The following is a 14037-nucleotide window of genomic DNA, read 5'->3' on the forward strand; positions in this document are numbered from 1 at the left end:
AGCTCAAGGTAGGTGTTTCTAATAAAGTGGCCAGTGAGTAGAAGTGCAAGATAGGTGTTTCTAATAAAGTGGCCACATACTTTCCATCATTCTTCACAGAAACATATCCGACTGGGCACTGTACCTCAGCCACATGCAGTGGGGTTGAGTGGCAGTTGTCCAGCCTGACGCCTGTGAAGTATTTGGCTGTGATCTCGGTGTATTTCTGCATGTGGGCCCACAGATATGGGCAGTCTTCTGGGCCGTTGCCATAGCGAAGCTTCACGCTGTCACCCCAGCAAATCAGCTCTCTCCTGATGTAGACGTTAGAGCCTGAGCAAGGTAGAAAGAAGAAGGCAGAGCTTACACGACTTCCTCAACCTCTTCCTCTTCAAAAACAGGGCTAACAGCGCCACCATGTGGTCAGAGCTGAGGTGACTTGACTGAGGGATCTTGATTCCTGTCTGCGACGAACCTGCCTCTAAACCATGAGAGCTGACCCCTAATCAGGTAGTGAAAAAGACCCCCTTGACCACTCTGAATGGCTTACCTGGTTCTGCAAAGTTCCTCAGTGGATCATCCCCCATTACCCAGCCGTTGTGGGCCAGGAAGTGACAGGCCTTGTCTGGCTGGTCCATGAGTGGCAGGTCCTGCTCTAGAGTCGCCTCTTTAAACGGGAAAGTGAAATACCTGCACAAGCAGAAGCACAGGGCAGTTCAGCACGTTTCTGGAGCCGGTTCTTTGTTGAGACTTCCATTAAAAAGTGCTACAGCATCACCTTGTGACCAGAGGATGCTTTCTGGTGACAGGGCCAAGCTTGGGGCCGTGATCCGCCAGGCGCTCATAAGACACGGTACCAATACAGCAATTAGTAGCCTGGAGGAAGACAAGGAGTAACAATTACTCCTTACCTAAAACCTAGGGAGGGACAAGAGACAGACACACAGACAGACAGACAGACAGACAGTGGAGCTGACCTGTTCCTGATGATAGTTGACCTCTTTGAACTGTTCTCCATTCAGCTCCTCCAGTCTCTTCCTGAACCAGTTACAGCAGTCCTCAATGGCCCCAGGACTGTTTCTATAACAGAACCCCACAATTCCAGTGAAATATCCTTATGCTCATCCTCATAGGTGGCATGAAGCACTTTATTGTAATAATTTTCTAAAAATATAATAATCCCAGAAATATAACACAATTGTACACCTAGCTCAGTTAAAAATGTCATAAAATCCAATATTTTAACCAGGTTTTACAAATAATAAACCTGTAAATATAATACAACCCTGTAACTTAGGAAGGTATGATACATAAACAACCTGTAAATGTAACAGAACCTGATATTTTAATCAGTTAATACACATAATCAACCTGTAAATGTAACAGAACCTGATATTTTAATCAGTTAATACACATAATCGACCTGTAAATGTAAGAAAACCTGATATTTTAATCAGTTAATACACATAATCGACCTGTAAATGTAACAAAACCTGATATTTTAATCAGTTAATACACATAATCGACCTGTAAATGTAACAGAACCTGATATTTTAATCAGTTAATACACATAATCGACCTGTAAATGTAAGAAAACCTGATATTTTAATCAGTTAATACACATAATCGACCTGTAAATGTAACAAAACCTGATATTTTAATCAGTTAATACACATAATCGACCTGTAAATGTAACAAAACCTGATATTTTAATTAGTTTATACAAATAATGAACCTATATATGTAACAGAACCTGATATTTTAATTAGTTTATACAAAATCATCCTGTAAATGTAATAGAACATGATATTTTAATTAGTTTATACAAATAATCATCCAGTACATATAATAAAACCTAATAATATTATTTAATACAGTATTAATATAGTATTACAAAAAACAATTGGAAAATGTAATGAATTCCCAATAATGTTGAGTGTTAAAATATTTAAAATGGCTTTATAATAATAATCAAGGCCCTGTATTAATAATTAATATAAATATCATTAGACATTATTAGGCTTTATTACATTATTCGATTTTAATGCATTTTTGACCACGTTATTTCTATTATTACAATTTATTTAGATCTACATGGTGCTTTTTCTGCTTGTTTATTCTGTATGCATTTCTGTGTTTATACACCGGTTCCAGGGCTAGAACACCTGGAGATCCGCCTTAAAAATGTGATAAATCAAATACACCAGAGTGTAACAGTGGAGGAGGCGTTCAAGAACAGCACGATTTCTGCAACAGAGTTACTGTGTCCCAAAGCCTGGGCTGTAAACCTCAGTCATTACATCACTGCAGGCTCTTCCTTCCTGTAGCATCCTCCTAATGTGGATATAACCACGACGCCAGTAATGCTATGATTACAACCATTACAACTTGCTCAGACCATCTCCTTGACAGACTGGAGGCCAACCCTACACCTCTCTCCTACTGGCTGACACACAGGTATGTTGGACAACTCTGGTGTTCGTCTATGTATGCGGTCATTCAGTGGCAATTAATGGTAATGGTCTACAAAAACACCTGTGTGAACACAGCCTAACCCAGACACACACACACTATCACACTGACCCATTGGGAACAAAGATCTCCAGAGCTGTATTCACGTCCACTGTACTTCTAAAGCGTCTGTACTGAGGGTCCTGGATGATCTTCAGCTGCTTCTTACCATCCGTTGCAGTCTTGGCAGATTTGGCTCCTGCACACAGTTTGAGAGGAAATGGGTATTATATTAAAACCGCTGATTCTACTGATGAATACTTTCACAGATGTTGTGAAAACAGTATTTAAGGTCATTTAAGACATTTTTAGAACGGCCAGGATTAGGGATGCTAGGATCAGTTATCAGTCCCGATACTAACGAAATTAGCTGGATCGGGTATCAGATAATTAGTCTGATCAAAAGGACCAATCCATTCACGGAACCCGATTCCAGCACCGTCTGTATTCTAGGCTTCGGATCAGAGTAACCTACAGACATCATACACAGATCACAGCAAACAGCAGGACACCCCCTATCTAACCAGCATGGTCCCCTCGACCTGTCATCAGCTATCAGCGAGAAATCTAGCTTGTCTTCCATATAAGGAGAACTGAGAAGGGAGGAGCTGCTCGCTCCTCTTTAGTCTCACAGACTTTAAGTCCTGAGCCCAGACGACACTGTGCCGAGGTCCAGCACAGTTATTAATTTTAGTGACCAATAAACAGAAATCTGGTTCATTTGTTATAGTTTGTTGTAGTTAGTAATGATTGCATCAATCCTGAGGCCTTAAGTCTCTCCTAGATGGTCAGGTATATGGTTTATTAATTCAACAATGGCATCGGATCGAAATCGGGTATCGTCGCATACGCAAGGTTTATGTATTGGTAACTGTATCGGAACAGAAAAAGATGGATCGGTGCATCCCTAGTCAGGATGTGGCCCTAGGCTGGCCATTAATGACTATTAATCAAACCTGATATTCTGCACCTTCCGACCTTAGGAATTGGTGCCTATATGATGATGCTCTACTCTACAACTTCATACTTTCATAGTCCAGAATGCTAAACATGAGATTTGCGGCTCTCATTGGGTGCCGCATTAAACACCCAAGCAGCCCCAGAAAATCACCAATCCACCGCCATGTAGGCAGGGTTTTCTTTAGGCCCTTAAAGTTCCAGTTCTGCTTCATCGCTCTACAGAAGGTTTGGGATTCTGTTCTGTCCTGCCCAGGCCTTTGGATCAGACATACCGTCTGGAAACGGAAGAATGAAGCCCATACTGAACAGCACACCCTGCCTACAGTGAAGCATGGCAGTGGCTCAGTGATATTCTGGGGCTGCTTTGCTTCCTCTGGCTCTGAAAACCTGCAGAATGTGGAGGAAGGGCAATATGGGTTCAATCAAGTATTAGAGAAAACACCTGGAGAAAACATCATGTGAGGAAGCTGAAGCTTGGGCGTAATTGGGCCTTGCAACAGGACAATGATCCCAAGCATACCTCAACGTCCACCAAGGTTTGGTTTTTTAGAAGAAGTCCTGGAAGATTCTGAAATAGTGGCCGTCATAGTCGCCTGACTTGAACACCACCGGAAATCTTTGGTGGGATTTGAGGAAGGCGGCTGCAGAAGCAGCAAACCCAAGAGTATCAGTGAACTGGAGGACACTGGCCATGAGGAATGGGCTACGATTCCTCAGGAACGCTGCTGCCAGAAGCTGGAGTCTGGCTGTACATCATGTTTGCAGCAGGTCAGAACAGCAGAAGGACTAAAGACTAAAGGTTGAATAATTCAGAGACTACAGTCGTCCCTAAAAGTTGGGTTTTGTGTGGAATTTGGAGAAGCATTTGTGCTGTTAGTTGTGTTGAGATATTTTAATTGCTCTTGTTTGATTGGCTTATTGCAATGGGAATGCAGCTGATTGTAGATACAATGTCTGAGAAACCTGGACTACACAACACTGGAGCATGACAAATTAAACTACCATCCATTAAGCCTTAGACTTAACAAGTGGAGATGCATCTAAGGGTAGTTTTACTACAGTACTTATCATTAAACAAATCTTCAAAAAAAGGACCTTAATTTATCAGTTGTACCATTTTTTACCCCCCCTTTTTAAAAAAAACAAAAAACCCACCATTCTGGAGCAAAGTCCTGAAGTTCTCCACCAGAGGTTCCACTTTCACCTGGAAGAACTCCCACAGTTTTATCTTGGGATACACATCCTGCCAGAAGATCCCTCGTATGGACTAAGGAGGAGAAAAAGCACATAGTAAACTACACACACTCAACTGCGCACAAACACACACACACACACACACACACACACACAGACACAGAGAGACACACACTCACGTTGAGGTGGTGCTCGGTCTGTATGAGCGCAGGGACGCCCCGGTCTGCATATTTTCCGTCTGCGATGTCACAGGTCACGTGCCACAGCGCCCTGTCCAGAACCCAGGCTGGACGCAGGTGGGGAGAGTTCAGCAGGTTATAGCCGCACTCTGGGTGCTTCTTAATCCAGGCGCTGTTAGCAGCTAAAACACACACATACTGGATTTCAGCTCAACGAATTACAGCAGGGCAGATTCCAGACTTGGTACACTATATGTCCAAATGTTTGTGGACACCTCGTCTAACGAATGCATTTAGCTACTTTAACATGTGCAAATCCACACACTCAGCTTGTCTAGTCCCTGTAGAGAAGTACTGCCAATACAACTGCCTCTACTGTCCAGGGAGCACAGTCCTTCCACTGCTCCACAGCTCAATGCTGGGGGGCTTAATACCCCTTCTCATAGCCCACGCCTGGCATTAGGCAGCATGGTGCCAATAGGTTCATGATGTTTATCTGCTTCAGAGAGTCCTATTCTATTGGCAGTACTTCTCTACAGACACCAGATAAGCAGTGTGTGTATTTGTGTGTGTGTGTGTGCATTTGCACATCTGTGCACATCAGCAATGGGTGCAACTTAAAGCAGCTGAATGCAGTCATTAGAAGGGGTGTCCACAAATCTGTAGTAGTAGTCCTCTGTGTAGTCGTCAGACCCCATTGTTATGACTGCATAAAAAGTAAACTTTAATTTTACTCCACTTTTATGCAGATAAGGGTGTTTTTATACTATAATAGCTATAATAACTATAATAAATTTAATAAAAACTTAAAACCAGTATCAAAATACAATCCCAATGTACTGACTCATAATACACAGCCCTGATACTGAAACAGGCACTGTAAGGAAAAGAGCAATCTGGCGTAAAACTGAAGTGCACAACTAAAAATAAAGCAACGTGTGACTCTTACGGGTCAGTAGGTGTCGTTAGATCCCAGACTGCTTCTCATAGCACACACACACACACACACACACACACACACACACACACACACACACACATAGCTATTCTCCTCTATCTAAGCATGTGGCATTTAGACTGAAGTGAAGATAAAGTTTCCTACACGGACTGACCTTTAAGTCTGTGTGTGTGTGTTGAGGTCAGGAGTGTGAACTCTGAACTACTGCACAGGGAGGCCGTTAAAACAGCTAGCGCACTAAAACTGTCCAGCAGAGATTGCAGTGAGCAGTGTCACGTCCGGATCCTGGAATGCAATCAAACTCCAGCTAGTCAACAACTAGTCTGTAGTGTGAAGTGTGGATAGTGCAGGGATAATTATGTAAGAATTGGTATTTATTATTATTATTATTATTATTAATAAATTCCACCCTGATCATGCACATTTACCAACATACACTATGTCCAAATATTTGTGGACACCCCTTCTAATAAATGTATTCGGCTACTTTCAGGTTCCAGATGTCAGCAATGGGTTATAAAGCCCCCCAGCATTACTGAGCTGTGGAAAAACTGTTCTCTGGAATGACGGATAGTGGTGCTCCATCCAGTATCTCAGAAGTCAGAAGAGCTCTGGGCTATTGATGACAAGGTTGTGGGTTCGATACCCGGGCTCGGCAAGCTGCCACTATTGGGGCCCTTGAGCAAAGCCCTTCACCCTCTCCCTCTCTGCTCCCCGGGCGCTGGAGTTGCCTGCCCACCGCTTTTGCTGTGTGTGTGTGCTCACTGCCCCTAGTTTACTAGTGTGTGTGTGTGTGTATGTGTGTGTGTGTGTGTGTACTACCAATGGGTGAAATGCAGAGGACACATTTCACTGTACATAGCAAAGTGACAAACACTTGCTCTTGTTGGGAATGGGATGGGGACAAGGTGAGATACTCGTCTCTGCCCCTGGCTGTGTCCTACTGGTGGATCTGTGTGCCCGTCATCTTCCTCTTGTCTGTAATTGGTGGATTTGTTGGCGTACGTCTATGGATTAGTGTGAAACTGACCGATGGGCTTCTGCGTCTCTCCATTTTTATTTACTATTATATTTATACGTTTCATTGCTTTAGTGAAGACGAAAACTCTAAATGACCAAAAAGCCCTTCTACACTCCAGAGGCTCAAGTAGTCTGATTTGAGGCTCACAGGCCGAGGCCTCATTTGGTGCCACATTAAACACCGAAGCTGCTCCACGCCGGGACCCAGACGAGGGTTTGTTTTGCTAGGACTTCCACGGCAACAAGGCCGAGGTATTTTTAGCATTGAACTCAACACACAAGCGGCCGCAGAGAGCGCCAGACAGTGTACAGTGCATCACTTAAGCAGTCTGACCTTTCAATCAAACCTATAGGGTCCTTAAAGGCCACTACTCTCACAGTATCCACATGTATTTCATGAAGCAGCTACACTGACCAGCCACTTCATTAAAACCACCTCCTTGTTTCTATACTCACTGTCCAGGTTCTCTAACTCCAGACTGTGTCCATCTGTATCTCTGTAGACTCTGTTATCAGCCTCCTCCTTTCACCCTGTTTGCTCTTCAGTGGTCAGGACCCCACAGGACTGACCACCACAGAGCAGACTGTAGTATCTTTTGGGTGGTGGGTCAGCATTCTGAGCACTGCAGTGGTACTGACTGACAAGGTGGTGGTGAGATAGTGTGTTAGTAGTGTGTGTGTTGGGCTGGTGGTACGAGTGGATCAGACACCGCAGAGCTGCTGGACTGAGAATAGGATGACCGACACAAACCAGCTGTGCAGCAGCAGATCAGAGAGCTTCAGTTTCTGACTTTACCTTCATCTACAAGCTGGAGGGTCTAATAGAGAGTGGACAGACACAGTGTTTAAGCACTCCAGCAGCACTGCTGCATCTAATCCACTCGTACCAACAGCCCAACACACACTACTAACACACTCCTACCACCACCAGGTCAGTCAGTGCCACTGCAGTGCTGAGAATGCTGACCCTTCACTCAAAAAATACTACAGTCTGCTCTGTGGTGGTCCGTCCTGTGGGGTCCTGAGCATTGAGGAACAAACAGGGTGAAAGGACGCTGATAACAGAGTCTGCCAAGAATCAGATGGATACAGACTGGAGGATTGCTGTGAGGATTTGACTGCATTCAGCAACGAGAGCATACATGATCATCATCCCACCTCATCCCAAAAGTACTGTACTGCTCCACAGCCTTCTTCTCTGGACAGTAGAGACATTTCAAAAGAGATTTCAAAAGAAACAATGAATGAGCAGATGTCCCAATACTTTTGTCCATATAGTGTATCCATGTAAATGGTATTGCAGTCAGTTATGTTCAAGTATATTGAGTTGGTGTGTTGATAAAGTGACCCCTCCCCCCCCACACACACCTGTATGGTTGTAGACCACATCAGTTATACAGAGCATATCCCACTCCTTCTTCATCTTCTCCACCAGGTTGCCAACATCGGTCCAGGTGTAGTTCTGCCCAGGAGGAGAAAATTCAGGGTTCAGCTCCAGCTGGTCAGCCAGAGAGTAGCAGGAGCGAGATTCACCCAGAGTCTGCAGTGGTGTGAAGTGGATCATGTTATAGCCTGGAAAGATCAGCAAAGAAATCTTGAGATATAAAATATAGAGATACCTACCTACCTAAACCATCCCCCTACTCACCCACCTACATACCCACCCACCTATCCATCCACCCACCCACCTACCCACCAACCTAAACCACCCCCCTACCCACCCAACCTACCTACCCATCCACCTACCTACCTAAACCACCTCCCTACCCACCCACCTACCTATCCACCCACCTACATACCCACCTACCTAAACCACCCCCCTACCCACCCAACTACCTACCTAAACCACCACCCCACCCACCCACCTACCTACCTAAACCACCACCCCACCCACCCACCTACCTACCTAAACCACCACCCCACCCACCCACCTACCTACCTAAACCACCCCTACCCACCCACCTACCCACCTACCCATTCACCTACCTACCCACCTACTTACCTAAACCACCCCCCGCCCACCCACCTGCCTACCCACCTGCCTATCAATCCATCCACCCACCCACCTACCTAAACCACCCCCCTACCCACCAACCTATCTACCTACCTAAACACCCCCTACCCACCAACCTATCTACCTACCTATCTATCCATCCATCCACCCACCTACCTACCCATTCACCTACCTACCCACCTACCTACCTAAACCACCCCCGCCCACCCACCTGCCTATCAATCCATCCACTCACCCACCTACCTAAACCACCCCCCTACCCACCAACCTATCTACCTACCTACCTATCTATCCAGCCACCCACCCACCCACCTACCTAAACCACTCCCCTACCTATCTAAACCACCCCCCTACCCACCCACCATTAATTTGTGCTACTGGGACACTCCTCTTTAAACAGTCAGTAGTCAGTGGACCGATGTAGCTTGTCCATCTTATTGATTGCCATGACCAGTTAGTCCATTGATCAGGGACAGTTCCATTTTTAAACAAACCAGAGAGATAAGCAGAGGTTAAGCGCTACTGAAACAGGGTCAAATCCAACAGCAGCGGAACTTCACTACTACACAGTAAACGGAGACGTGCTCCCAGGACTGCCTGCATGCCTGTTGTAGCACACTTAAACAGCCATTCTCAGCCAGTTTCTACAAACCCCCCCTTCTCTCAACCAGGGTGTATCAGCTGGACTCATTGCAGTAGTCTGAGCAACTGAACTGAACTAGTTCAGTAACTGTGAATAGTAAGGTATAAGTCACGAGTACCAAAGAACTACATCATTACTATTATTAATGAAGTTCAGAAAATCAAAAAGTATTTATTATTTCATATAAAAGCACATGACTCAAAAACCTGCCACAGCTCTATACACGACACTATATGATATCATTCTATAGGATACAACACATACGCTACTGCATATACTGCACACATAGCAAAACCCACATCAGACTAAAGACTTCTACAGCTACAAATGATCAATTTAGTAATGCTATTTGTTAATAAATTATTTATTAATACTATTTATTAACACTGAATAATCAATATAAATATGCACATATTTATATTTCTTCAGTATTGTCGTCTTTCTGCTGATACCCACTCCTCCTGTACATTATTCATTCCTTATTCTTTATAACTGCACTGCCTTTCATCTTCGGTTGTTTCAAATGCATATTTAAAGTTTTTGACTTTTATTCTATTGATTATTTTTATTATTGTAATTATTGTACCCTGTAATTACTACTGGCTGATAAATTTACTTCGTGATCAATAACGTATCTATCTTTAAATTTATATTGTGTGAAATAATAATTATTATTTACTCATACTCTTAACTCATAGCTAGAAATTTATAAAATGTAAATTATTAATAAAATGTAAATTATTAAACACTTACACAACAATTATATAAAAAATAAATAAAATTAACTACTGAGTAATTATCTACTTTATGTGCTGTAAGTTATGAGTATCACATAACTATATCATTATTAATTAATTACTATCAAGGGAATTCAGGTCATGAAAAAATATTAATAAACTCATACAACCCTATATGCTATTAAAACATATTATACAGCACTATAAAATATGAAAACCTATAAGAACTAAATAATATATATATAACTCATATAACTATAAGAACTGTATTCCCAGCAGGGAGCAAATCAGACCACTGACTACATGGTTTTAACTCCTAAAGCGATGTCAAACAGAAGAACACTGAGGGGAGCACAGAGCTCTCCTCGTACCTGTCTCTTTGGCCACCCTGAGTCGGTCCAGCCACTCATCCAGAGGCCCTAAGCACTTGGCCAGGTACGTCTGGATGCTGATGCAGTCTAAGGGCAGGACATGGTTATCGGCTCCTACTCGCAGCATCGGATCCACCACTATATACCCTCCTCCACTTTTCTCGTCGTCTCTGGAAACAGGTAAATACGTACATGTACATTCAGTATATGCAGTAAACACAGACGTGATTAAAATATTAGGGATGCAGCGATCCGATACTAGGATCAGATATCGGTCCCGATACTAACAAAATTAGCTGGATCGACTATCGGATAATTAGTCTACCCCAAGAGACTGATCCATTTTCATCGAACCTGATTCTCGTACGCCGGTGTTCTAGGCTTCATAACTCAGGACCAGAGTAACGTGCAGATGTGATCAGATCACAGATCGTAGCAAACCGCAAGTCAACATCATCTCTCAGCGAGTAATTCAGCTCGTCTTCTATATATAAGCCTCACAGACTTCGAATTACAGATGAATTTCAGAATAAAAGTCCTGGGCTTAGACCACACTGTGCCGAAGTCCAGCACAATTATTATATTTATATTTTAGTGACAAATAAATAGAAACTGGGTTCATTTATATCTGTGTTCATTTGTCATAGTATGTTTTTCAAAGAAAGTTATGTTTAAGTCAATCCTGATGCCTTAAGTCTCTCCAAGATGGTGAGATATATGATTTATTAATTTAACAATGGTATCGGATCGGCATCGAGGATCGGCTGATCCGACGCAAAGTTCATGTATCGGTATCTATATCGGAACAGAAAAAGATGGATGGGTGAATTCCTATAAAATAGAATATATAATATAAGTCTTCTATATATATAATATATAAGCAGGTGTCCCAAAACTTTTGTCCATGTAGTGTTTATTCCACTACTGTGTTAATAGTAATTTCTGCCCATACAGAAATCTGATATATGGCAATTAAATTCTCTATATCATATATAATCAATCTAGAGAGAGAGAGAGAGAGAGAGAGAGAGAGAGAAAATTATATATAATTATATATGATATAGAGAATTTAATTGCCATATATCAGATTTCTGTATGGGCAGAAATTACTATTAACACAGTGGTGGAATAAACACTACATGGACAAAAGTTTTGGGACGCCTGCTCATTCATTTCTTGCAAAATCACAGATATTAAAAAGAGCTGATCCTGCTTTTGCTGGAGTAACTGTCTCTACTGTCCAGATAAGAAGGCTTTCTATCAGATTATGGAGAAGCATTGCTGTGTGGATTTGATTGAATTCAGTGATGAGAGCATTAGTGAGGTCAGAGTGCTGGATGATGATGATGATCACCACCCCACCTAATTCCAAATGTATTGGATGGAGCACAATCAGTACTCCAAGTGCACTTGATTCATCCCCTAATCGTTTTTATTGCTTTTGTTCATGAACAGTTTACAGCTTTGTGCTTTTCACTCACCCCTGTCCAAAGTAATACTGGTAGGAGCCGGCGATATGCAGGCTGAGGGAGCAGAACTTGTCCGAGTCGTCCTCTCTGCCGGTTGGGTTGATCCAGTCCAGCAAACGAAAGCGGCGCCGGTCAAACTGCCCGCCCTGAGCTGGGAAGTTGGTGCGAACATGCACGTTTTTCCCTTGGAGAGTCGGACCCAGCCGGAACTGTAACTCAAAACCTGCAGACAGGAAAACAGAACCGTGATCAGATACACACTCAGCCGAACGAGCAGCAGGACAGCTACAGTCCTGCCACTCGGATGGAATTGGCAATGTAGAGATGCCATACTGGCACTGACGGGTGTGAGTACCAGGTCAAAAAAAAGGGAAGAAAGACTCCAGAGATCCAATCCTTTAACGATGTTTTGTGGGGTACTTTTGCGTGTTTGGAAAACTGCTACACATAATGTTGTATTATTAATAAAGCAAAGTGTGATCACTATTGGCCAATAATCAAGATTTTAGTCAGAAATAAAAAAGAGACCCAGCAGCTTAAAAAATATGCTTTTACATTTAGCTTTTCTATTATTTGATCTTGTATTATTTTTGACTTATTGTGGCTTCTAGTTATATTTTATTCACGTATTTTAATTAATTAATTTACATTTATTCATTCAATTTTTCAATTTATTTTTTATTTTATTTTACCTTTATAATTATTTTTGAGGTATAACTTTTTAAAACTAACTTTTAACTTTGTAAAACTAATTTTGTATAATGTAAAAATACATTATATACAATATACATTATGTCATTATATTACTAATATATATAAATAGAATTGGGTAGTTTTATCAAAACACAAGACACACACACACACTTGCATTATCAAATTTAAACTGACTATAAATGATTATCATGATTACACTAAAAATGATCCCTCCTAGCACAGACAGATTAGAATATTAAATGTTTTATAAATGTTTTATGCATAGTTTTATACAAACAATTTATAATAATCATGAATAACTACTAAGTAATTGGGGTGCAGATTGGGAAAGGGGACATCAGTAGGCAACAGTCTACATGCAGCAGATTATTTTTTATATTTTTACTAATTGAACAATAATTGATATATTCTTATAAAAACTTATGAAATTCCTACATCAATAGTAAACCTCAAAAACAAGCAATATCATAATCAAGAATAAGAGCATAAGCTGATTTTCCGATGCATATTTAGTGTAGAGATGCAGTGATATTGCTTAATGGTATTTTTTTCCATCATCTGTCAATGAGAATGAGTAGGGCTGGGCGATGTGGTAAAAAATACTCCATCACGATATTTAAAGACTTTTTTTACAAAATATTTATCACAATATTTATCAAGATATTTATCAAGATACATGTAAATCGCAGACTACACACATCAGTATCAGTAACTCGCAGATTCTTATAAACTACTATTCAGATCTTCTCCTGTACTGTTGCTGCTCTTCATTTAATTAACCCAGTCTAATTACACTGTTAGTAATGAAACCAGCACCTGATCAGTGTTTATTAACACTAACAGTCTCCTCCATATACTTAGAAAATATGCTATAAGCTTTTGATCATCACAATAACAAAATGTATCACGATACAATAAAATATCGTCATATTGCCCAGCTCTGACAATGAGTCAAATCTACATGTATAAACATTTCATTTTATTTTTTAAGGCAAAATCCCACAATAGCATTCAATGTGATCTCAGGACGTCTCAGGACATGTCTCCTCCCTCACAGCTGCCCTCAATGGACCCTGTTTTTATTAAGTTCTATTGTTCTCCATAATGTAAAATCATAATAATAAATAAATAAATCATAAAAATAAAGTATCCAGTTCCTACTGATATTAAGCTGAATCTCCGATGGTCAAACAGACAGCCCTATAAAAGTCCTGCAGCTGTCCCACCAACAGCACTCGGCTGCAGTTACATGAGAGCAGCTACCTTCAGACCTTTAGTCCACCCTGTC

General features: G+C 41.6%; 1 protein-coding gene across 2 annotated transcripts in view; it reads right to left on the reverse strand.

Annotated features, from left to right (window-relative positions):
• Positions 1-14037, reverse strand: part of agla (amylo-alpha-1, 6-glucosidase, 4-alpha-glucanotransferase a) — a 46455-nt gene that overhangs the window by 29007 nt on the left and 3411 nt on the right. For both annotated transcript variants that reach the window (XM_072691439.1, XM_072691440.1), the window contains exons 3-12: positions 12048-12258; positions 10567-10736; positions 8170-8373; positions 4824-5005; positions 4606-4717; positions 2563-2689; positions 957-1059; positions 758-855; positions 530-669; positions 125-312 (exon numbers count right to left, since the gene is read on the reverse strand). In XM_072691439.1, coding sequence (XP_072547540.1) covers positions 125-312; positions 530-669; positions 758-855; positions 957-1059; positions 2563-2689; positions 4606-4717; positions 4824-5005; positions 8170-8373; positions 10567-10736; positions 12048-12258 — 1535 coding nt within the window. The remainder of the gene's footprint in view (positions 1-124; positions 313-529; positions 670-757; positions 856-956; positions 1060-2562; positions 2690-4605; positions 4718-4823; positions 5006-8169; positions 8374-10566; positions 10737-12047; positions 12259-14037) is intronic.

This window comes from Salminus brasiliensis, chromosome 11 (genome assembly GCF_030463535.1).
Source record: "Salminus brasiliensis chromosome 11, fSalBra1.hap2, whole genome shotgun sequence".
NCBI classification, from domain to species: Eukaryota; Metazoa; Chordata; class Actinopteri; order Characiformes; family Bryconidae; genus Salminus; species Salminus brasiliensis.